The following is a 25,333-nucleotide window of genomic DNA, read 5'->3' on the forward strand; positions in this document are numbered from 1 at the left end:
AACAAAAAAAACATTTATTCAGATTTTATGCAAAAATGCAAAGAAACTATGCATCCATTCTCTAAACCGGTTATCCTCACTAGGGTCACAGGTGTGCCTATCCGCTATCTTCGGGCGAGAGGCGGGGTACACCCTGAACCGGTCGCCGGCCAATCACAGGGCACATATAAACAAACAACCACTTGCACTCACATTCACAACTACGGGCAATTTAGAGTCTTCACTTAACCTACCATGCATGTTTTTGGAATGTGGGAGGAAACCGAAGTACGTGCAGAAAACCCACATGGGCACGGGGAGAACACGCAAAAAGCTCCTCAGAACTGCGAGGCGGCTGTGTTAACCAGTCGCCCACGGTGCCGCCCTCACTGACAAGGAGATCCGTTTCAGAACCATCCATCCATCCATTTTCTGAGCCGCTTCTCCTCACTAGGGTCGCGGGCGTGCTGGAGCCTATCCCAGCTGTGTTCGGGCAGGAGGCGGGGTACACCCTGAACTGGTTGCCAGCCAATCGCAGGGCACATACAAACAAACAAACAACCATGCGCACTCACATTCACACCTACGGGCAATTTAGAGTCTCCAATGAATGCATGTTTATGGGATGTGGGAGGAAACCGGAGTGCCCGGAGAAAACCCACGCAGGCACGGGGAGAACATGCAAACTCCACACAGGAGGGATTGAACCCGGGTCCTCAGAACTGTGAGGCTAACGCTCTAACCAGTCGTCCACCGTGCCACGTTTCAGAACCAAATCACGAGAATTACAAATTGTTCCACTTCCTGCTCCATGGCAAGGTCTAATTTTTTTACTCAACTCTCCATTTCCTTGTGTGTACATGAGTCATTGCAGTGCACTGAGACAATTGATGATGGACATCCATTTTTTGTGCCGCTTATCCTCACCAGGGTCGCGGGCGTGCTGGAGCCTATCTCAGCTATCTTTGGGCGAGAAGATCAGCCAATCGTAGGGCACATATAAACTAACAACCATTCGCACTCACATTCACACCTACGGACAATTTTGCGTTTTCAATTAACCTAGCATGCATCTTTTTGGGAATGTGGGAGGAAACCAGAGTACCTGGAGAAAACCCACACAGGCACGGGAAGAACATGCAAACGGCACACAGGCGAGGCCGGCATTTGAACCCCGGTCCTCAGAACTATGAGGCAGACATGCTAACCAGTCGTTCCCCGTGCCGCTGTTATGATATGGAATGTATTTTGTTTTGTAATATAAGAATATAATGTATAAGAATAGATGGAATAATATTTTGTTAATATAGTCAGCCAGAGCTGGGAGGAATGCAAAGTTATCAATATCCTTTCAGCATTGTTCCTGTCATACTGTGTTGCCTGTTTTTGCGCATTAAGGACAAAAGTCCAGTTTTTTTTTGTTTTTTTTGTTTGAATGATTTTTAAAAAGACCATTCGATCAACAAGTTTTTCTTCATGTTTTTGAGATTGTAGGGTGAAAGCTACAGCTGGCTAATAGTGTGGACAGAATGGGTGGCAACAATGGAAAAATGAAATGCCAGTATTTTAGGGGAATAGCCCGTCAGCAACATACTGTACTGAGATAAAACAAGACGAAATATGAACTACCGTATTTTCACGACCATAGGGGGCACCATATTAAAAGGCGCAGTCTCAGTTACGGGGTCTATTTCTGTATTTAACACATACATAAGGTGCACCGTATTATTGGGCGCAGGCATGGTAAAACATATGCTAGCTTAAAACATACAGTAACATGCATGCACGCTAAAACAATGTTTTTAAAAAGGCAGCTGCACCTAGAAATTCTCTCCATAAAAGTTATGAACAGAATCGGTACCAGAGGGCAGCATTGGCGGAGTCAAGGGAGCCTGAGGAGTGTGATACCCCTGGAGTTGGAACACAACCTCCCTTCTTAAAAGGGGGGACCACCACCCCGGTCTACCAATCCAGAGGCACTGTCCCCGATGTCCACGCAATGTTGCAGAGGCGTGTCAAACAGACAACATCCAGAGCCTTTAGGAATTCCAGATGAATCTCATCCACCGAGGAGCTTTTTAACCACCTCGGTGACCTCAACCCCAGAGATAGAAGAGCCCGCCTCAGAGAGCCCAGACTCTGCTTCCTCATAGAAAGGCGTGTTAGTGGAATTGAGGAGGTCTTCGAAGTATTCTCCCCACCGGACTCAATGTCCCCCGCCTCCCCTAGGACATGGGTGAAGTTCTGCCGGAGGTGGGAGTTGAAACTCCTTCTGACAGGAGATTCTGCCAGATGTTCCCAGCGGACCCTCACAAAACGTTTGGATCTGCCAGGTCGGACCGGCATCTTCCCCACCATCAGAGCCCACTCACCACCTTGGTGGTGATCAGTTGACAGCTCCGCCCCTCTCTTCACCCGAGTGTCCAAGACATGCGGCCACAAGTCCGATGGCACGACCACAAAGTCGATCATCGAACTGCGACCTAGGGTGTCCTGGTGCCAAGTACACGTCTGGACACCCTTATGCTTGAACATTGTGTTCGTTATGGACAATCCGTGGTGAGCACAGAAGTCCAATAACGGAGCACCACTCGGGTTATGATCGGGGGGGCCGTTCCTCCCTATCACGCCCTTCCAGGTCTCACTGTCATTGCCCACGTGAGCATCGAAGTCACCCATCAGAACGATGGAGTCCCCAGCGGGAGCGCTCTCCAGCACCCCCTCCAAGGACTCCAAAAAGGGTGGGTACTCTGAACTGCTGTTTGGTGCATAGGCACAAACAACAGTCAGGACCCGTCCCCGCACCTGAATGCGGAAGGAGGCTACCCTCTCGTCCACTGGGGTGAACCCCAATGTACAGGCGCTGAGCTGGGGGGCAATAAGTATACTGCATTTTCACGCCCATAGGTATAGGTATTAAAAGATGCAGTCTCAGTTACAGGGTCTATTTCTGTATTTAACACATACATAATACGCACCGTATTATTGGCAGGCATGGTAAAACATATGCTAGCTTAAAACATACGGTAGCATGCGTGCACGCTAAAACAATGTTTTTAAAAAGGCGGCGGGTTGTACTTTATTGAAGTATTTAACAATGTTTCACGTTATTTTTCACGTTATTTTTTGATCAACCCTCATCCACAAATCCATCAAAGTCCTCATCTTCTGTATCCGAAATGAACAGCTGGGCAAATTCTCCAACAAACATGCCGGGTTCCCTCCCGCCATTGTCAGAGTCAGTCTCGTTGCCGGGGGGCTGTTCAGCTTTCACGAACGCTCGGACAACTGTCAAAGCAGATTCCTTAGCCCAAGCATCCACAATCCATTCACATATGGTGGCGTAACTCGCCCGGCATTGCCTCCCAGTCTTAGTTGCACTTGGTTTCTCACAGCGGCTGTGAGATGGGCACGCATGGAGTCACAGATCAACAGGGATGGTGACGCGTGGAAAAAACCATCTGGTCTCTTTACGTACACCTCACTCAGCCACTCTCTCAACGATGACTTTGCCTGGAAACCTTTTTTTAGGCAGCGTCTTCCTCTTAAAAATCACCATAGGTGGCAGTTTCTGTCCATTACCATGACAACCAAGCATAACAGTAAAAGCCCGACTTCTCGTGCCCCGTTGTGCGTATCGCTACCGTGGTGGTCCCCTTCTTCTCTACAGTGTGGTTCCCCGGGATGTTGAAAGTGAGCAGCAACTCGTCCATGTTGGTAATGTGGTTGGGCTAGATGTGTTTGTCAGCAATCTTTTTACTGCAGTAGGAGCGGAAAATGGCCAGCTTTTCCTTGTAATCCGCCGGAAGTTGCTGCGCCACGGTAGTCCTTGCCCGGATGTATAGATGCCGCCGTTTCATAAAACAAAAACACGAAGACGGACTTCCTTGAAAATGTTCGATTTTCATTTCTTATGCAAGCGTTATTGCCCTCAATTGAATGGTGACTGGAGAGACTCTTCTCCCGGCTGTTCTTTTCATCCATTGCTCGAGTTGGTCTTCCAATTCGGGCCACCTCGCCTTGTTTCCGCGGAAATTCAGATTCGTCTTCTTGACTTGCGAACCAGTGATTCGTTGATCTTAAATTCTCTCGCGGCTGCTTTATTCCCATGTTCCTCTGTGTAACTAATAGCTTGCAGTTTAAACGGTGCTTCGTAAGCGTGTCTCTTCGTAGGTGCCGTTTTCAGGGGTCCTTAGCCAAACCGATGCACATACCGGAATTATATACCTACTGGGGCGTGTCTTTAGCGTCCTCTGTCACGCGCACCCTTCCCGCTTTACGTCAACATGCTGTCCTCAGTAACGTCCGCCTTCCTCTATATAAGCAGCGTGTCGGCAGGAAATGCTCCCAGTCAGTCAAGCGGAGCGCTCATTAAAGTCACACAACAACATTTACAGATTTTGGAACTTGGTGCACACATAAGGCGCGCCGCATTATTAGGCACCCCGTCCATTTTGAGAAAATTGAAGACTTTTAAGTGTGCCTTATGGTCGTGAAAATACGGTACCCACACCTGCTTGGCGCGTCTCACTGTGGGCAACTCCAGAGTGGAAGAGAGTCCATCCCCTCTCAAGAGGACTAGTACCAGAGCCCAAGCCATGTGTGGAGGTGAGCTGGACTATATCTAGTCGGAACTTCTCAACCTCACACACCAACTCGGGCTCCTTCCGTGCCAGAGAGGTGACATTCCACATCCCTAGAGCCAGCTTCTGGAGCCGGGGATCGTATCGCTAAGGTCCGCGCTTTCGGCCACCACCCAACTCATACTGAACCCGACCCCTATGGCCCCTCCCACAGGTGGTGAGCCCATTGGAAGGTGAACCCAAGTTACTTTCGGGCTATGCCCAGCCAGGCCCCATGGGTGCAGGCACGGGCACCAGGCGCTCGCCTTCGAGCCCCACCTCCAGGCCTGGCTCCAGAGGGGGGCCCCGGTGACTCGCGTCTGGGCAAGGGAAATCTATTTCCATTTATTGTATTCATGTTTTCTGTTCCCTCATCTAGGACCTGTTTACCATGGGTGACCCCACCAGGGCCGTGAAGCCCCAGACAATTTAGCTCCTAGGATCATTGGGACACACAAACCCCTCCACCACGATAAGGTGACGGCTCAAGGAGGTAGTCGTAGTCATATAGCTGTAGTCATATCAAATCGATTACTAAAACAGCCTTCTACCAGTTGAAGAACATATCCAAAATGAATTTGCCATGCAGACCTGGATAATCTCATCCATGTTTTTAATCTCAAGTATACTTGCCTACTGTAATGGTCTCCTGACTGGACTCCCCAAAAAGACCATGAAACAGCTGCAGCTCGTTGAGAATATACATTGTTTTTATTGTATTTTATTTTTTCTCTTTGTTTTAAATGTTTATCAGCTGTTTTTTGTTTTTCTTTGTTTTCAAATACTTTTAATCATGTAACGCACATTGAGTTACCTGGTGTGTGAAATGCACTATATAAATACATTTGCTTTGATTTGCTTTGCTTTGTAATCTCTAACGTTGCGAGGGTGTGTGCCGGCAATTCAAATTTTGAAAGTTGACTAATGAGGAGAGCACAGATCTGCACAATGGTAAGGGCTGTGGCTTTGGACAGAGACTCGAGGGGGTGGAGAGATTCGTGAAGTGGGGCTACATGCAAATATTGCTCGCAGTTTTAACACGAAAAACCAAGCCTTTAAGTCACTCACTCACTCACTCACTCACTCAGTTACCTTAGTTAGTTAGTTTGTTTGTTTGTTTGTTTATTTGTTCTCTTTGATGCTCTGTATCATACTGAAATGTCTAAGATTGTGAAGACGTATCTAATCCTGTGGTCGGTGATTGTTTTAAAATGAGCTGCCTGCGTTCGCTTGCACCTAATCAATTATTCAGACAACATTACTAGATGTGTAAACAGAAGCTTTGCGGTTCCATATCGATCTTCACAAGGGCCACTCAAACACAACAGCAGGAAAGCTGAGTACATCACAGACAATAAAAGTCAATGGCTGGATTTCTCCCCTGGGATACAAGCAGTAAGCAAAGAACATAAACAAAGCCAAAGACTACTCTGTGAATATGGATTTCATTCAATATTCACAAGGCTTGATTTAAAACAGTGGGTCAAATATCAACAGAAATTGACAACAGGTTAATAACAACCTAACAGAAGATTTGAGGATGAATAAGAACAACAAACAATCCAGAGCTTATTCAACATCCATCCATCCATTTTCTATACTGACTATGGACGGACGGTAGTCAACCACAGGGAGCATATAGAGACAATTCACATTCACATTCATACAATCACTGACTGGCCAGTGACATTACTCAACATACTGTAGTATTCATTCCTTCATTCATTTTCCGTTCCGCTGATCCTCACTAGGATTGCGGGCATGCTGGGGCCGTATCCCAGCTAACGCAGGGTGAGAGGTGGGGTACAACTGCAGTATTTAAAACATCAAGAAAGTAATAACTCCAGTATGGTCTGTTTTCCCTGCTGACCTCTGGAAAGAGATACCGTAGCATTCGGTGCAGGACCCCCAGGTTCTGTAATAGCTCCATCCACCAAGCCATCAGAAAGTAAATTTTCAATTCAGGAAATTACAAGTTCTCATTGTTACTAACCTCCACTTCTGCTGTATTTTTCATTTTATGCTGTACATGACTGCATTTCCAAATTAACTATTTATGTATATGTGCATTTTTGTTTTATTTTTAAAATTTTGACTAGAATAGAATCATTCTTTATTGTCCACTGTGGTGGAAATTTGTCTTTCGCTCACCAATAAAGAAGACAGCACTAAAATACAGATAATTACATATATGAAATTAAAAACAAAGCAAAACATAATAAACATTAAAAACTGAAGTAAGATGTGTTGAGGATAAGAATAAAAATAAAAGTACAATAAGATCTAGTGGAATTGTATTGTATTGTATTGTATTCTATTCTACGCGACTCTGTTCTCGCTACTCGCAAGGCCCTGACCTGTCCATTCAACTCACTGACATTCATGTTATTAGTGTAATTTATCTCCTACCCCTGAATTCCTCCCTTGTTATTAAGTCCATAAGCCTGAGCTACTGGGACAAATCTACTACATTGCCTCCCTTCCAATAAAGAATACACAAACAGACAAGGGGCTCAGTATAAATAAATTCCAATTCTGTATTTAATTGAAATGATCTAAAAGGTCCAAATGCAATGTTATGATACAAAAGTGCATTTGTTATGAAGACTAATATAACAACGTGTTGGTGTTTTTCTTATTCTGCTGACACTGCAGTGAATAAAGTGTCACTGGTGTGGTCCTTCATCATTGTCACTTTACACGATGGATGGTGGGTGTGTTGAGCCACCAGGGAGAGAACAGAGAAATGTGGGTTCGATCAGCAATATCTAGAGTGCTCATTTGTGGAGCAATTTGTAGCAAAATACTTTAGAAATAACTGCCACACTCAAGTATAATGTGTCTTCACTGATTGATTGATTGATACTGTCCCTTTACAAACTAAAGAGGATTCCGGGTTCAGTAAAGTGTGATCTGTTTGAATGTATTATACTTGATCAACAGTAATGTACTATATGTATTATAACTTGGTAGTTCCGCCGCACAGATTCTTCACTGTGTCCAGGTTACATACACCAAGCAAAACATTTCTAAATTATATCTGTTTCAGTGCAGGGTTTAAAAATTATATATACACCACATTTAATATTTGGTTAAATGTGCCTTGGTAAGTTTTAATTCCTCTGGTTGCTTTTTGTAGCTACTGTAGATAAAAGCTATCGAAACCCTTCTTGGCGGAACTGAATTTAATTTATGGACCAACCAAGAGTACAGATTTTGGGCCAGTCAAGTAATATTCCTGTCAACAAAATACAACAAAAAATATATATATAAAATAAAACAAAAATGAAGTATAGAGGCATATTTTGACACAGTTTACGGAACAACCATTGGTCAGTAACAGTTGAGCTACCTATTTTATATATAAAAAAGTATTTTTGTTTTGCTTCATCCAAAAACAGTTAATCATAGACAGGACATTGGAAATAAGGGTTTTCAACATATTTTACATGATGGATTATATCCTTGGAAACAATTTCCATAACCTATGCATAGTCGAACTGTCACTGTAGAGTCTCTTCCCCACAACTACTGAAACTGACGGAATTGACCTCAGTAGAGATGTCATTCATCTGTCCAAGGCCAGTTCACGGTAGTGGTACAAAACTAATCAACTTTGGATCATGACAGTATTGCCGGCCCAGTTGATCTATGCATCCATCATATGATGTACAGGTACATATACAGTGTAATTTGCTAGGTAGGCATTCTTATGTTCCTTACTGATTAAAAAAAAAAAAACATTTAAAACTTGTGTGCTGCTTAAAAATAGCAACTGGACTGATTATTTTGGCATACATCAACGAGGGATGCACCTGGACAGATCTTCAGAGATGTAACCTGGGGTCGTTGAGTGTGTCGGGTCTTTCAATTATCAGACACCCTTACCCAGGCTACCCAGCCGGGATTGATCAAGCCCCAACTTACCCCATCCACGGCTCTCCTCTCCTGAGTCACAGCCACCACAATGCAACGTCTGCTGCCTAGGTGCCACCTTGATTGCCCTTCTCATGCTAACCCCTGTGATGCCCATCATCCTGTAGTCCTTCCATAGGGACTGGCCCACAAACTGTCTGCATCCGTCCTCAATAGGCCCACACCTCGCCCTCCACCCATTGCTCCAGCATTCCTCCACCAACTCGTAGTAGAAGCCTCTTCCTCTCAATGGCCTCCTCGATGCAGTCCACTCAAGGCATGGTGAGTTCCATGAGAATGACCCCCTTGGAGGCTTCTAAGATGAACACTATGTCCAGCCTGAGCAATATTGTGGCGACAGCTTTTGAGAACTTCATTTGCCTCCCCACATCAACTTTGAGCTACCAGTCTTGTGCCATTGCTAATAGGCCAGAGGAGGTAGTTCAAGCGGCTGCTGTAGGCTTCTACTCAGTTCTGGTAAAACAGATGGTGTTCCCTACTGGACAAAGGGACGTGCTCTGGCTGATCCCACTGCAGATAGCATCAGCTATGGCCTTGAGGACTTGGTCATGCCACCAACAGTAGCACCATTCACCCAAGGCTTTTGAACAGCAGCTGAGCTCTAGGGTTCTTCTCTTCAGGCACAGAGGGCACACTGGGCTGGACTCCATTTTACCCCAGCAGAACAAGTTTGATGGGCTTGGCAAAACATCATACAGTAGACAGCCTGGATCAAGAACTATCCGATGGAGCTCAGCTTTCCAAAGTTCAGTTGATGAGACCCTCCGCTTGTTTCCATCTTGTCCAGGCTCCCTGCTGCCACATTCCAACCATCTGGCTTGGCTCTAATCAACTGCTGCTCGCACCTCCTGTCTTTCCCCTGTTCCTTGTCGTAGTAGGGTGTTTTGCTGCTGGCCAGGTCAGGACAACCGTGCCCACCAGCACCTTTTACCTTAACCATGATTTGTGTGCTTTAACTGTGCTTCCTCTCCATCTTGAACTCGATGCCCGCCTGGGCTACTTTTGGGTCACTGGACCCTCGGTATTGCAGCACGCCCTTGAAACGGGTCACCATGAACTCGTCACTCAGGCTGCTAGGGAGATTCAGCTTGTTGTTATGACCGTACGCAGCGATGCTGCTCATGCTCCACGGTTGTCCCAGCCACCTCCAAAGGAATCTGCTGACTCTCCTCTCAAAGCCCTCTACTTTAGAAGTGGGAACTTCGTGGACCAAGAGTGGCCAGAGAATCCATGGGAGAATGCCATGTTGGTATATCCAGGCCTTAAACTTGCCAGGAAGGCCGGACTTGTAAACTGCAGCTAGCCAGGTTTCACTCTTTCTCTTTTCATTTTTATCATTTTATGTGGCCCACGAAAGCAAATCATGTGCATCTACTTCATGTTTCATGTGCTAAATCGTTTCCAAACTAGCAAATTGTCTTCACGTTTAATAACATGAAGAGATTGCAAGCATTTCTTCGTTACCAAAACACTTTTTAAAATAAATTGAACAAAAATTGAAGTAATTGTCTACCTTCATATTTCAAAATTATCCATCATTTCTTTTGGTGTGTATATGACATAATATGATACATTTAGATGTTTTCATAGTCATAAAAGGCCTTTAACTGAAGCAATTACTACATTGTAGCCTCCGACACAACTGAGTTTGACACCCCTGCTTTTGAGGAAATCTGGAATGGCCATTTAACCTAGCTAGTATATTTTCCATCTGTGAGAGAATGCGACTGAACAGAGCACAGTCAAGTACTGGAAGAAAATCCAAAGTCAACGATGACAAGTTCAAACACAAACCCTTGTCAGACAGCTATAAAGACCTGCAAAACACACACACTTGTCGCATGAAGTGAAATGAAGTGTGCTATGTCTATCAATATGCCAATGCGGACGTAACGTTTAAAATTGGAATTTGAAAACCATACTGAGAGGAGAAGTGTCTGCCAGAGTTCAAATTACATTGGATCCAGTGGGAGCTGTAAAGTAATTAATCATCATTGATTGTGGTGAAGTGAACCAATTACATGAATAACGGGCATTTTTTTATAATGGCTTTGCGTTTTGAAAGTAAAACATTTTAAAAATCAAACTAAACTAAACTACTATCCAACTACCGGAGACAAATTCCTTGTGTGTTTTGGACATACTTGGCAAATAAAGATGATTCTGATTCTGATTCTGAAAACAACAACAACAGCAAGACGAAATTAATGTGTCCTAAACCCTCTACAACTCAATTGATTTTTTTCATCATTTCGAGAGGGGAAGTAAAAATAAAAACCTGATGTAATGCAGTTGCACAACTGTGCACACTCTCTTATAGCTGGGAATGCGGATGCGGCTCTGTCCAGAATTAACCAATCACATTGAAACTCTTTCAAAGGGAGTCAGCACACACATGCCACCATTTAATGTGCCTCTGATTAATCTCAAATAAAGTTCAGTTTCATTTCCTACAACAGGAACTTAAAATGAGTTACATCATGGCTGGTGGTTGTTGCATTTGTTTTTCAGCACCATAAAACATTTGTTGATCTATCATATTAGCAGTTTTCTGTCTGACTTTCTGTTGACACACATACATGTTTGTTTTCATAACGTCCATCCATCCTTCCATCCCTTTTCTACGGCCAAAACTGTACAAATCCCAAAACTCAAAATGTAGATGTGCCACCCATGTTGTGCTGCCTCTTCATCGTGTCTTCTAAAATTACAGTATATCATACTGCAATGACGTTAAACAGTTAGCACATCTCTTGATTTCATGACGATTTTCCTGCACTTAAAACATTATTCGCCAACCTGCTTGTTATTATATAGTCACTGAAATGGCCTGGGGAGTCAGACCGGACTTTGGACACTCCCTGATGTAAATGGTTGACAAATTAAGTCAAATCTTCCAATATGGCCCATTAACTCAGTCACTGGGTAGATCTCATGTGTACATCAACCCTCAAGATTACGCCTAATGGGGCAAACAGGATTGTAATTCCACCACTGCAAATGCCAACACATAAAGGGCAGACATGTGTATGGAAAATGGATTGAAGAAGTGTTATGAGAGAAAACATGGGGGGAGTGGGTACAATAAGAAAACACGATATGAAATTTTCAAAACAAATGATAATTGTTGATGGGAATAGAGTATTTTTTGCCATGGTTTGAGAACTTCTCTGTTTGAAATGTCACCCAAAAACACAACAGAGAGCATTTTAAGACCTACTGTACTGTATGTGTGGCATTTGCACTTTACTGATGCCAGACTATGAATTTTGTTGGGGGAGGGTTGACAGGGTTGTGTGTGTGTGTGTGTGTGTGTGTGTGTGTGTGTGTGTGTGTGTGTGTGTGTGTGTGTGCTTGTGTCATATGTGTGTAGTGGGGGAAGGGGATGAGACGAGTGATACCACAACACATTACTGTATGTCATTAAGATAATATACAGTAATTAAATCCTGTGGTATTCGGTGATTGAATTTGTACATATGGTCAAGCAACTTAAAATGTACCATTGAAAGCAATATGATATGAAATCATGCTCCTTTTCTTACTGCTTGAGCCCACGTGGGAGGTGGAGGGGGGGGGTGATAGTCACAGTCACGGCCAGTAAACGTAATGTTCTGGTATCGGCAAACATACAAAAGTGTGATTAGAGTTTTTCCTCTTCTCTGCTAAAAAGGTGTGCTGTGTCTGTTTCTCGTGGAGGTCATAGAGTCACAAAATGAGGATACATGGCTCGGCAAAATAAAGTGGCCATCTTGTCATTTCAGGTTTCTCACCGTAACTGACATTGGGTCAGTAAGTGGCAAATTTACACTGGACATCCAGCCATCCATTTTCTGTACCGCATATCCTCATTAGCGTCGCAGCCGTGCTGGAGCCGAACCCAACTATCTTCGGGCGAGAGGCGGGGTACACCCTGAACTGGTCGTCAGCAGTGGCAGGGCACATATAAACAAACAACTATTCGCACTCACATGCACACCTACGGGCAATTTAGAGTCTTCAATCAACCTACAACGCATGTTTTGGGGATGTGGGAGGAAACCGGAGTACCTGGAGAAAACCCACGCAGGCACAGGAAGAACAGATTTGAACCCCGGTCCTCAGAACTGAGAGGCAGATGGGCTAACCAGTCGTCTCAAACTACTCAATTTGCTCAAAATACAAGATGTATAAACAGACACAAAAAACACTCGCTGTGAATCTTAACTGCTGGCATAGACTATTAAATATGGTCTTGATGTGGGTGATTAGAGGAGTTTGGTCATTAAATAGATGATTGCTGACGGTGGCCAGTGGAGAAATTACCTCATAGTTAAATCAATGAGGACACAAGTCAGCCAAGGTCAAGTAAAGAGTATGCAAGTTTGATATTTGTATTATATATGATTGTTCACTGCTGTGTTGTCCCTGCTCATGCTTGTACAGTATATTACATGTGGAAATTGATGTCTCACTCTCTCCATCAGTCATTAAATCAATCTTTAGACATGCCATCTCTATATTTGGACACTTACATGTACAGTATATATGTGCATTTGTAAATATGTGTATGTTTAAATCTGTATTTTTATATATATTTGAGTGTTTTTTTTTTTATTGAACATATAAACGTAACACTCATTCATAATAACAAAAGTATTTTTTTAAAAAGGAAAAGAACATCAATAGATTTCTTCCTTTACATGTTCAAACAGAATTAGGAAGAAGTAAAAAAAACTCACCTAGTCCTACCCCTAGTTGCCTATACATCTTGACTCATATAATGTTAATACTCAATAGATTATTCATATGTCGTTATGTATCTCAAAAGAAAACAAAAATCATGCCCCTCTATCATTTAACCCTTGTACTCCTACATACACATTTATACATACATATATTTTTGTTACGCTCATACTAAAGCAACCAGAAATTCTGAGATTTTGGCACATTCTCATGTTTATACCTGAGTTACATATATTGTTTACTATATTTTTTGAACACAGCGAGTGATTCACTGCTTTTCAATTCTGTTTCATAATTGTTCCGTAGATTAACGTCTCTAACCAAGACACACCTTTGCTTTATAGTTGTTTTTGATATGATGTACACTACAGTATATACTGCATAGGGGCCATATTCTCCCATTGGTGCGTAAGTCGATATTTTACGCGCCTGGCTTGTGCGTTGTCAAGATGCCCCGATTCTCCCATTATGAGGTACCCGGCCAGTTTGAGAGGTGTGACTTATTGAAGTCTGCGGGTGGGTAGAATTCCCAGAATGTGGAGTTTTCCTGAGACATTTGAATCACGTAGAAATCTATTTGGGAACTATGTCACGCTGGTTAGCACATCTGCCTCACAGTTCTGAGGACCAGGGTTAATTGTAGACTCTAAATTGCCCATAGGTGTGAATGTGCATGTGAATGGTTGTTTGTTTATATGTGCCCTACGATTGGCTTGTAATCATTTCGCACGCCCATGACCCTAGTGAGGAGAAGCGATACAGAGAATCAATGAATGACTGAATGTCGATGTTCTGACGTCATTCTGACGTCGTTCGGCGTAATGTGGCAAGGACACTTTACGGCCGTTGGGCAGTCTGTGAGCGTATATGGGCCAGGTGTCCGTCAGCATGCCGAGTGAGTCGCCCGGCCGCCACCAGCCGTCAGAGGCTCGGAGAACACGAGCGAATCAAAATGTGCAATATGATGTTTCACCACCCCGGGACGCTACACTTACCCCGCTTAAGTCTTGGGCAGAATACGTGCAAGGCCAGATATGGAAGGGAACGGCCACATTTTAGGGTTCCTCCACCTGAAGTGCGCACATGGCCAGAAGACGCATAAGTGATAGACTTACAGTAAGTGGATGGCAGAGAGCGAAAAGCGCAGGGCTGCTGGCCTTTTCTGACTTAATCAGACGGGAGAATATAGCCCTAGGTGTGTTTGTGTTTAGTATGAAGATGGCAAGAGGTGTGGATTCGAGTCACATGACTTGGACTCGAGTCAGACTCGAGTTATGAATTTGATGACTTTCAGCTCGAGTTGAAAATGTTACAAGACTTGCAACTCGACTTTTGGACTTGAAAAGCAATGACTCTAGACTTCATTTGGATTTGAGCCCTTTGACTTGAAAAGACTGACTTACCCCCAAAACTCAAAGACAAACGAAAACGTTTGAGATCTGAAATTGCACGAAGAAAGGAAAGTAGAGCTGGTGAGCACTTTAATTTAGCACTGTTCTGTCTGCTGTACATTCACTTACCTACCTTGTGCAATACTACAGTATTTAACACGTCACTATTTTTCACACTAACTATATTTCCAAAGGTGCTATTGACATGAAAATTTCACCAGATGTTGGGAACAGCTCAAGTAATCCATATATCCAAAGAAAGAAGAACAAATAAGCTCAGAAATTAAGTTATGTGTAACAATGTGAAATGACAGGTAATAAGTATGGAACACGCCAAGTGGTATTTATCTGCCCCCTAGTTTTCTTAAAAAGTTTCAATGCAATTGCACTTCCATCCATCCATTTTCTGAGCCGCTTCTCCTCACTAGGGTCGTGGGCGTGCTGGAGCCTATCCCAGCTGTCATCGGGCAGGAGGCGGGGTACACCCTGAACTGGTCGTCAGCAGTGGCAGGGCATATATAAACAAACAACTATTCGCACTCACATGCACACCTACGGGCAATTTAGAGTCTTCAATCAACCTACAACGCATGTTTTGGGGATGTGGGAGGAAACCGGAGTGCCCGGAGAAAACCCGCACAGGCACGGGGAGAACATGCAAACTCCCCCCAGGCGGGGCCGGGTATTGAAACCATGGTCCTCAGAACTGTGAGGCAGACGCTCTCTGTGCCGCCTGAAATATTATTATTATTATTTATTTTTTTTTAAATATGACTGATGACTGAACAACCATCATTAATTTCTTTATGGTTATGTTATGTTTAATGATCATGTCTTGTTTATCAAATTTGTTTTGATAAATAAATATTGAGTTTTAAATATATTAGATATATAAATGCAGTATATAATACATACATATTAAATAAATTTAAATATTATATATATTAAAATAGATTTTTATTTTGTGACTCGAAAGGACTCAAAACGCAAAACGTGCGACTTGAGACTTGACTAGGGACTTGAGGGCAAGAGTTGAAACTTACTTGTGACTTGCAAAGCAATGACTTGGTGCCGTCTCTGAGGTAAGTGGTTGCAGATATAAAAGGGTTTTGTCAGCTTAATTTGGTATCGATTGCATCACAAATGCCTCAACGATGTTTGAAAAGAGGTACTATGGTTGACAAACGGTACTTTAGGGTGCACTGTGGCATTGTGTGACAGATCCACGGGCAACATCAGCTGTCATATCGTCGGACAACTGGCAAGGGTCTCCCTGCCAAAATAAAATAATCATAAAATCCATCCATCCATCCATTTTCCGTACTGCTTATCCTCAATAGGGTCACGGGTGAGCTGGAGACTATCCCAGCTGAGTCTGGGCGAGAGGTGGGGTACACCCTGACCTGGTTGCCGGCCAATCGCAGTGGTGCCCGTAGTGATTGGGGCACTTGGGGCAGTAACCCCCAAACTGGGGATGGCTCCAGCAGATACCAGGAAGGACATCCGAGATCTCCGTCTAAAAGAGCGCAATACTTGGAACACCTAAGATCCTGCGCAGAACCCTTAAGCTCCCAAGCAAAAACAGCTCAAACAACATTGGCCCGTAGGGTCACAATTTATGATGGGACACAGATTTTTCCATGATTACTGCTTACTTGCTAGCATTGCCTCTTCTAGAGTTTGGTTGTTTGCTTGAACCTTATTGGTTTACTTCTGTTGACGAAAGTAGTTTAACTATTGTTTTTTGTTTCCTCGTTGATACTTAACTTGTGTAATTAGGATTGTGTCCTCTGTTGTGCTAGTTTGGTTTTCTTAACTTCTGTAATTGAGATTTTGTTTCTTTGCTATTTAGTGGCGTGTTCCTTCCAATGTGGCTCCATTCATCACTATTTTCTATTGTTTGTGCAATTAGTCCAGTCGACTATTTGGCGTCGTTGTTTTTCATTGGTATTTTGTGTTTGTTTATCACAATAACATGCTACCGTTGTTCAATAAAGCCCTGTTTAATTGCTCATCCTTGGTAGTCCGCTTTGGCGTCCAAGATTCGATAGTTATATCCCATTATAATTTCCCCATAACATTTTAACAAAATGCACATTTCATTGTTAAAAAGGACAAGTGCTGCCTTATGAGTGGCTTGCTGTCTGGGGAGTAGCGCTCATTGTACCACGCTTGGCATACAGACATAATGGCATACAACAACCCTTCATATTCAGTTGAATGAAAGCGTTAGTGTCCCGGTCCTTTCATTATATGTTTGATATAGTACAGATGCAACATTTCGATTGAGATGCAATGTTCGGACAGCACTAATGCATTTATTCATCTCTAACACAGCTCATTATGCATGCCATGAGAACGAATGGTATCATTATTATATAGTACGTGCTTATGGCTAGCAGAGAAAATCTTGCACAGTCTCTGGGAGACGAAGGCATTGTCAAAGCTGATCTCAGGTGGAATGACCTAAATAACTACGGCATCACATCAAAACGTCAGGTTAAGGCTGTGATAACATGGGGGGAGGGGGAGGGGGAATTTACTTTACTCCCACCATCCATTAGAAGTCATTTTTATATTCATTCAATTCTGTCTTATTTAGCAAACATGGTTCCATGAAAATGTCTCAATAAATGTACTCTTTTTCCAGGAAACATGGCTGATCGGAGCCTAATAAGTGCTAGCAGTGCTACAAAAGTATTATTTCTAAGGAGAGCTAACAGAAAGATTGCATGTGACATTTTACTGCTGTATTATCTTCCACATCTTCCTGCACAAGTCATCAGCTCCAGATGAAATTTGCTGCAGTTCTTCTTGAGGCTGTCTTTGAAGTTGACTTAGAGTTAAAAGAATGATGCATCACGGGGCGATCCTGCTACTTTCACATTATGTAACCAAGTACTGGATTCACAATGGAGGGCACAGACTCAATAATATCTCGTGGACAGTACTTGAACATCCTCTGTGTTCTATGTCTCTGGGCATCACGTACAGAAAAATACAGACATAAACCTTGTACAAGTGTACAAATGTTCTACTCCACCTGCCCCACACCTCAGGCTGTGCATGTATGTATTCACCACACAACAGATACTACTTTATAAATCAATTACAATGCACGTATATAAGACAAACTAACTGCCCATCAATCAGGCTGCTATAGAGACAACCATTCACAATTGTATGAACAATTTAGAGTCTTCAATGAACTTGATGTGCATGTTTTTGGAGTGTGGGAGAATACTTCAGTACAGTACCTGGAAACAACCCACACAAGCACAGCATGCAAACTCTTCACAGTATTACACGGGCTGACTAATTTGGCATGTAAGCTTTCGATTGAGACATACAGTACCACTGGCCGCAGATTAGGCCAAATTGATGTAATTTATACAGTTTGTGGAGATGCTACTACCAAAATGTCAGGGGAATCTAACTAGATCAACTCAATCTGTGTTAATCGCACAAATTACTGTGTGTGATATTTAACTGCTAAAAGCGTGTTGTTTTACACTGTGTATTCTGAAACAAAATGTCCACTTAGTGGAACAAACACCATGACAGCTCACATTTAGAATGCCAAGTACTGCCTCCTGCCATTTATATCACCATGGAAACAACCAAATACACAAGGAGCACTCCCATCAGCTTCAACTCAACATACTACAATTCATATGTGATTGCAGATTTTGCTCCCAATCTGTCAACGCTGTACCCCAAACGAGTACAGTAAAACAAATAACATTGGTTCATTTATCTGCATGATACCAATTTCTTTCTTTCTGTCTATCGTCATCATCATGACTCATGGAAAAGCGCTTTTCCAACCAAATTGGTGTTATGGCAGAAAATGGGTTAGTTTAAACGGACGGAAGAGAACTCAGCTGGGGAAACTACATATGTATACTCTAATAAACATTATTATAAATGTGGGTGTGATCTGCAACCTCGTGCATTCCAGAGTGACTATAAGGGGAAATCACTCCAGTTCTGACTACACCACAGCAGTTGGACGTCATCTGCTATTTTTCTGCAATGTATGATGGAATACTGCGAATTGCATCATGGAACTGTGAGGACTCATACTGTACATACACAACGGGGTAATGCCGTGACGCACGTTCTCCACTGACCATCGCTGTGAGGTGATTTGACCGATGCGTCCACGCGCTGCAAGTGATCCCGGGCGTGAAATAACATTTCCAAACCAACCTGCTAATGGATGAGATAGCGGATAAACGTGCGTGTAAGTGCCCCCCCTTCTCTTCTTACCTGCTCGGTGCGCCTCACCCAGGCGGACCTCGGTGGTGCTGCTCGGGTCACTCTGAGATCTCCCCCGCTGTAAGATGCAGTCATCTCCAGAGCAGTCTGACGATGCCATGATAAAGAGAAAGCCGGTAGTCGTGCCCAGCGCCGACCAAGGTGACCAGCATCAAGTGGTGCAGACGATGTAATAATGCAGCTGGACCAGCGCGATGATGCGGTTTCTGGTCCTCGCTGAGAAGCAGCGCGGAGGAAAGTCATCACGCACGTCGCATCATGCCGCCTTCAAGTACCACGCGTACACCCGCAGATACATACAACCCTATTAACCACTTCTTGTCAACGAGATTACCCATTCTGTCGAGAGTATGTGACAGAATTGCTTTCTTCAATGTTTGTATGTGCGTGGGGGGAGAAAGGGGGGGGGGGGGGGGGAATGATGCAACACCTATGTGGAGGACGTGCATAGGCAAGAAAAAACAACCAACAACCCAATATTAAATTTCAGTTGATAGGTTCTCTCTCTCTCTCTCTCTCTCTCTCTCTCTCTCTCTCTCTCTCTCTCTCTCTCTCTCTCTCTCTTGACATTTTAAATGCTGCTTACATTTTTAGGTATAGGTAATGCAGGAGGTTGCTTTCCAAATTAGCCATAAATGTTGACTGTATGGTGTCAAACTATTTTTCGTCACGGGCCAAATCGTAATTATGATTTCCCTCAGAGGGCCTATATGTGACTGTGAAAAGCATATAAATGTACAGGTGTATGCATTTCGTTCAGATCTGTTTACACGCGGTTTGATTGCCCAGCCACTGCACAGGCCGATCCCAGGTCAGGATGTGTTGCGTCAGGAATAAATTAAAAAAATAAAATAATAATAAAGAAATTAAATAATAAAGAAATAAATGCTGTGTCAAATGCGAGTGACTCTCCGTGGCGACCCCTGGTGGGACAAGCTGAAAGTCACACCAATGACACACAGTTGATTGTTTTTATAGATCAGCAACAAATTGATTTTGAAATCGGAAGTCATGAACATTTTGGCGGGCAAATATTTAATAACAGTGACAACTATTGTTCAGTTAATGTTCAGAAGTGATTTGGTGGGGGCAAAATGTTTGTATATGTTAAAAGGATACAAAAATTGCAATTTTAATATAGAACTACCAAAATAATGAACAAATATATTTAACAAAAAACGTGAAGTCGACAAACTTTTTTGTTTGTTTTTTATTTATTTTTTGCTTTAGTGGGCCACATCCCCTCCTTGAGCCATTACCTTATCGTGGTGGCGGGGTTTGTGTGTCCCAATGATCGTAGGAGCTACGTTGTCTGGGGCTTTATGCCCCTGGCAGGGTCACCCATGGCAAACAGGTCCTAGGTGAGGGACCAGACAAAGCACGGCTCCAAAAACCCCTATGACGAGTACAATTAATGGATTTCGGTTTCCCTTGCCCGGACGCGGGTCACCGGGGACCCCTCTGGACCCAGGCCTGGAGTTGGGGCTCGAAGGCGAGCGCCTGGTGGCCGGGCCTGCACCCATGTGGCCAGGCCGGGCACAGCCCGAAAGGGTAACGTGGGTCCCCCTTCCCATGGGCTCACCACCTGTGGGAGGGGCCATAGGGGTCGGGTGCAGTGCAAGCTGGGCGGTGGCCGAAGGCGGTGGCCGAAGGCGAGGACCTTGGCGATCCGATCCCCGGCTACAGAAGCTGGCTCTAGGGACGTGGAATGTCACCTCTCTGGCAGGGAAGGAGCCCGAGCTGGTGTGTGAGGTTCGAGAAGTTCCGACTAGATATAGTCGGACTCGCCTCCACGCACAGCTTGGGCTCTTGTACCAGTCCTCTCGAGAGGGGTTGGACTCTCTTCCACTCTGGAGTTGCCCACGGTGAGAGGCGCCGAGCAGGTGTGGGTATACTTATTGCTCCCCGGCTCGGCGCCTGTACGTTGGGGTTCACCCCAGTGGACGAGAGGGTAGCCTCCCTCCGCCTTCGAGTGGGGGGACGGGTCCTGATTGTTGTTTGTGCCTATGCACCAAACAGCAGTTCAGAGTGCCCACCCTTTTTGGAGTCGTTGGAGGGGGTGCTGGAGAGCACTCCCGCTGGGGACTCCATCGTTCTGCTGGGGGACTTCAATGCTCATGTGGGAAATGACAGTGCGACCTGGAAGGGCGTGATTGGGAGGAACGCCCCTCCCCCCGATCAGAACCCGAGCGGTGTTCTGTTATTGGACTTCTGTGCTCATCACGGATTGTCCATAACGAACACCATGTTCAAGCATAAGGGTCTCCACACGTGCACTTGGCACCAGGACACCCTAGGTCGCAGTTCGATGATCGACTTTGTGGTCGTGGCATCGGACTTGTGGCCGCATGTCTTGTACACTCGGGTAAAGAGAGGGGCGGAGCTGTCAACTGATCACCACCTGGTGGTGAGTTGGCTCCGATGGTGGGGGAAGATGCCGGCCCGACGTGGCAGGCCCAAACGTATTGTGAGGGTCTGCTGGGAACGTCTGGCGGAATCCCCTGTCAGAAGGAGTTTCAACTCCCACCTCCAACAGAACTTTGCTCATGTTCCGAGGGAGGCGGGGGACATCGAGTCCGAGTGGACCATGTTCCGCGCCTCCATTGCTGAGGCGGCCGACCGGAGCTGTGGCCGTAAGGTGGTCGGTGCCTGTCGTGGCGGCAATCCCCGAACCCGTTGGTGGACACCAATGGTGAGGGATGCCGTCAAGCTGAAGAAGGAGTCCTATCGGGCCTTTTTGGCCTGTGCGACTCCTGAGGCAGCTGATGGGTATCGGCTGGCCAAGCGGATGCAGCTTTGGTGGTCACTGAAGCAAAAACTCCGACATGGGAGGAGTTCGGTGAGGCCATGGAGAAAGACTTCCGGACGGCTTCGAGGAAATTCTGGTCCACCATCCGGCATCTCAGGAGGGGGAAGCAGTGCACCACCAACACTGTGTATAGTGGGGATGGGGCTCTGCTGACCTCGACTCGGGACGTTGTGAGCCGGTGGGGAGAATACTTTGAAGACCTCCTAAATTCCACCGACATGCCTTCCCATGAGGGAGCAGAGTCTGGGTTCTCTGAGGCGGGCTCTCCTATCTCTGGGGTTGAGGTCACCGAGGTGGTTAAAAAGCTCCTCGGTGGCAAGGCCCCGGGGGTGGATGAGATTCACCCGGAGTTCCTCAAGGCTCTGGATGTTGTAGGACTGTCCTGGTTGACACGCCTCTGCAACATCGCGTGGACATCGGAGACAGTGCCTCTGGATTGGCAGACTGGGGTGGGGGTCCCCCTTTTTAAGAAAGGTGACCGGAGGGTGTGTTCCAACTATAGGGGGATCACACTCCTCAGCCTCCCTGGTAAGGTCTATTTAGGGGTGCTGGAGAGGAGGGTCCATCGGGAAGTCGAATCTCAGATTCAGGAGGAGCAGTGTGGTTTTCGTCCTGGCCGTGGAACAGTGGACCAGCTCTACACCCTTGGCAGGGTCCTCGAGGGTGCATGGGAATTCGCCCAACCAGTCTACATGTGTTTTGTGGACTTGGAGAAGGCATTCGACCGTGTCCCTCGGGGGGTCCTGTGGGGGGTGCTTCAGAATCAGAATCATCTTTATTTGCCAAGTATGGTAGAAAATGGATGGATGGATGGATGGATGGATGGGCCATATAAAATGATGACCCCAGACTTTGAGTTTGACACCTATTGCTTTATTCAGTGGGATGAACTGAAATTCAAAAACTAAATATTAAATAACACATCAGAAAGTTGAATAGTGGATCCGTTGTGTCTCTCTGGGTGTAGAGTTTGCATGTTCTCCCCTTGCTCAAATAGATTTTCTCTGGGTTTCCTTCCACATTCCAAAAACAGGCTTATTCGGTTAAATGGAAACGGGGGGCATGAACGTGAGCGTTGAATGGTTGTTTGGCTATATGTGCCCTTCCAATTTCATGGTTACTTTGTGTTTTGGGGAGATGTGTGGGAATGAGTTTGTGATACCCTGAGTGACCCCGTGTGGTTTATTGATAGTGCTTCTATATTAATACTTCTACTACTAATACTAATAATAATAATAATATAAAGTTAAAAAATTGATAGTAGATTTATTGAAGACTCTAAATTATCCTTAGGAGCATGTGAATGTGAGTGGGAATGGTTGTAAACGGTGTATATGTGCCCTGCCATCGGCTGAGATAGGACCAGTGGCTCGGCCAGCCCTATTTTCACTTGTAAATTGGTCCTCAAATTAATTTGAAATAATTTTTTTATCTTTCTTTTTTTTTTTTAATAAATGTTTTGTGGTGATAACACGTGTTTTTTAGTTGACAAAAAAAGTAAACCTTGTGAAAATCGGTTGAAAATGAGCAAGTTATGACTTAATTTCAATGTCCATGCATTGCCTTTGAAGGGAACATCGACCTTCCCATCATGGCTGCCACATAGGGACGTCGGTTAGCTGGGCTGCTGCAACCCGCTGGTCTATAAAAGTCTTCATATCTATAGTCAGAACCACGACACACATTTTCAGCTGTGTTAATGCTCATGACCTGGTAATGCTTGATTTACAACACTGACACAATCTATGAAATGACAGTTGACCGCACGGCGATGTTTCAACACCTCCTCTTGAATTGCTGTATGTCGGCAGCGGCTTGTAATGGTGCCTACTGCGTAGCTGTTAGCTAATAAGCTAATTAGGTACTTGGCGCTATCGCTAGCTAATTGACTAGCAAAGAGTTTTGCCAGTGTATCTGATACGATATGAATTGTCTCTGTGAAGTATCTTATGCCAAGATAGGGTGTGTTCGTACATGTTTTTTTTAAGAGTATGGGTCAGAAAAAATGGACATACTCTGCAAAAACTCAAAATCTTATCAAGAATATTTTATTTCTAGTCAAAACTAATTAAAATTAGGCACATTTTAATGTATAGTTTATATTGAAACCCAATGTGTTATAGTAACTGTGTAAATACGAAACAGGATAAAATATAACATGGTCATTGTTTGAGTGAAACATTTTTATATATCTCAAATTTGTCGTTACAGTTCACTTCCATTTAATTATTCCTTCTTCCAAACGGTCCTGTTTCTTTTCATCACTTTAGTGGCTCAGAAGTGCATTATTTAGCTCACTCTGCTATCTATTGGGTGAGACATGCAAAAACAGGGGTGCCCAAACTTTTTGGCTCAGGGGCCACATTGCTGTAAAAAAATTGTCATGCGGGCCAGCATTAATTTGGCATGCTACCGACGAGGGAAATGCTTTTTTGTATTTTTATTTTACTATGCTGTCTGCTGCTAGGTAGATCTTATAACTGCCTGACCTGGATAAATGAATGTTAAAATAAAAATGAATGAAATGCAAAATAAAGTATTTTTATGAAATTTGACTCAAACTCAAACTTTATTCATCAGAATCAACAAACAACATGTTTGCATTCATGTGAAGGGTGATACTGAGATCTCGACTGCAGTAAATGGGGCAGGTCTGGCTCAAAAGCGGTGGTTTTAATACGCAAGATGTCACGCAGGTGGGAGTCACTTAGTCGTGTCCTCACGCGGTTCTTATTCATGTTCATGACTGAGAATGTCTTCTCACAAGTATGTCGAGCCAAACAAGCTCAACATTTTCTTAGCAAATGTACGAATCTCTTGGAACCTGTCTTTATCCAGCTGCTGGTAAAAGTTGACAAGAGGGAGTCGTTGGTACCGGCTGCGACACTCCGTGTCACACTGCAGCTCAATGAGCTCCAACTGCAGGTGGGCTGGAACGTCCACGGAAACGAGATCCACGGAAACGGTTTGGCACATAGAACTTTTTGGTGAATAATACAATGGAGTTTTATAGCTTTACCTCCTTCTTCGCTTTCTTTGTGACACACTCGGGTTGATAAATGTTGGATATATTGTAGAAGTTATCATTTATTTGCTTAGCTTGCATTAGTATTATGGACAATTTTTAGAAAGAAAGATGTCTCGCCTTCAAGAAGATGACTCAGCAGGAAACATCTGAGAGAAGGACGTGGCCGGGACGTGGCAGGTGTTGGTGCCATGTTTTCACCTTGAAACCCTCCCCTTAGTGTGTTGTGTCTTGTAGCTTAGTACGTTATGTCTTGTAAACTTAGAAACCTCCCTATTTTCAAATAAATGCAGGAGCGACGGGAGAGATTGTTTAGAGCATGTTGAGAGGCTGTAATCTGAACAATCTCCCATGCGCCCTCCTCATGAGAAAAAGAAACCAGCGTCTTCATTCCTTTTGTGTCTATTTTTTATAATGTTGGGCAAGATAAATCCAACATTAAATTGGTCCTTCGAGTCGGATGAATGTATTGCGCGACAAAGAAGTCTGCGGCGAAATAAACCTTGTGTAATACTAGTCACTGGCAAGTAACTGATGGACGGCGGAGTCCTATACGTGCTAAAAT

At 44.3% G+C, this 25,333-nt stretch overlaps 1 protein-coding gene across 2 annotated transcripts in view; it reads right to left on the bottom strand.

Moving 5' to 3' along the window:
• Positions 1-19,262, bottom strand: part of phactr3b (phosphatase and actin regulator 3b) — a 59,731-nt gene extending 40,469 nt beyond the window's left edge. For both annotated transcript variants that reach the window (XM_061687795.1, XM_061687794.1), the window contains exon 1: positions 18,926-19,262. In XM_061687795.1, the coding sequence (XP_061543779.1) occupies positions 18,926-19,034 (109 nt within the window). In that variant the 5' untranslated portion in view covers positions 19,035-19,262. The remainder of the gene's footprint in view (positions 1-18,925) is intronic.
• Positions 19,263-25,333: the final 6,071 nt, after the last annotated feature.

This window comes from Phycodurus eques, chromosome 10 (assembly GCF_024500275.1).
Source record: "Phycodurus eques isolate BA_2022a chromosome 10, UOR_Pequ_1.1, whole genome shotgun sequence".
NCBI classification, from domain to species: domain Eukaryota; kingdom Metazoa; phylum Chordata; class Actinopteri; order Syngnathiformes; family Syngnathidae; genus Phycodurus; species Phycodurus eques.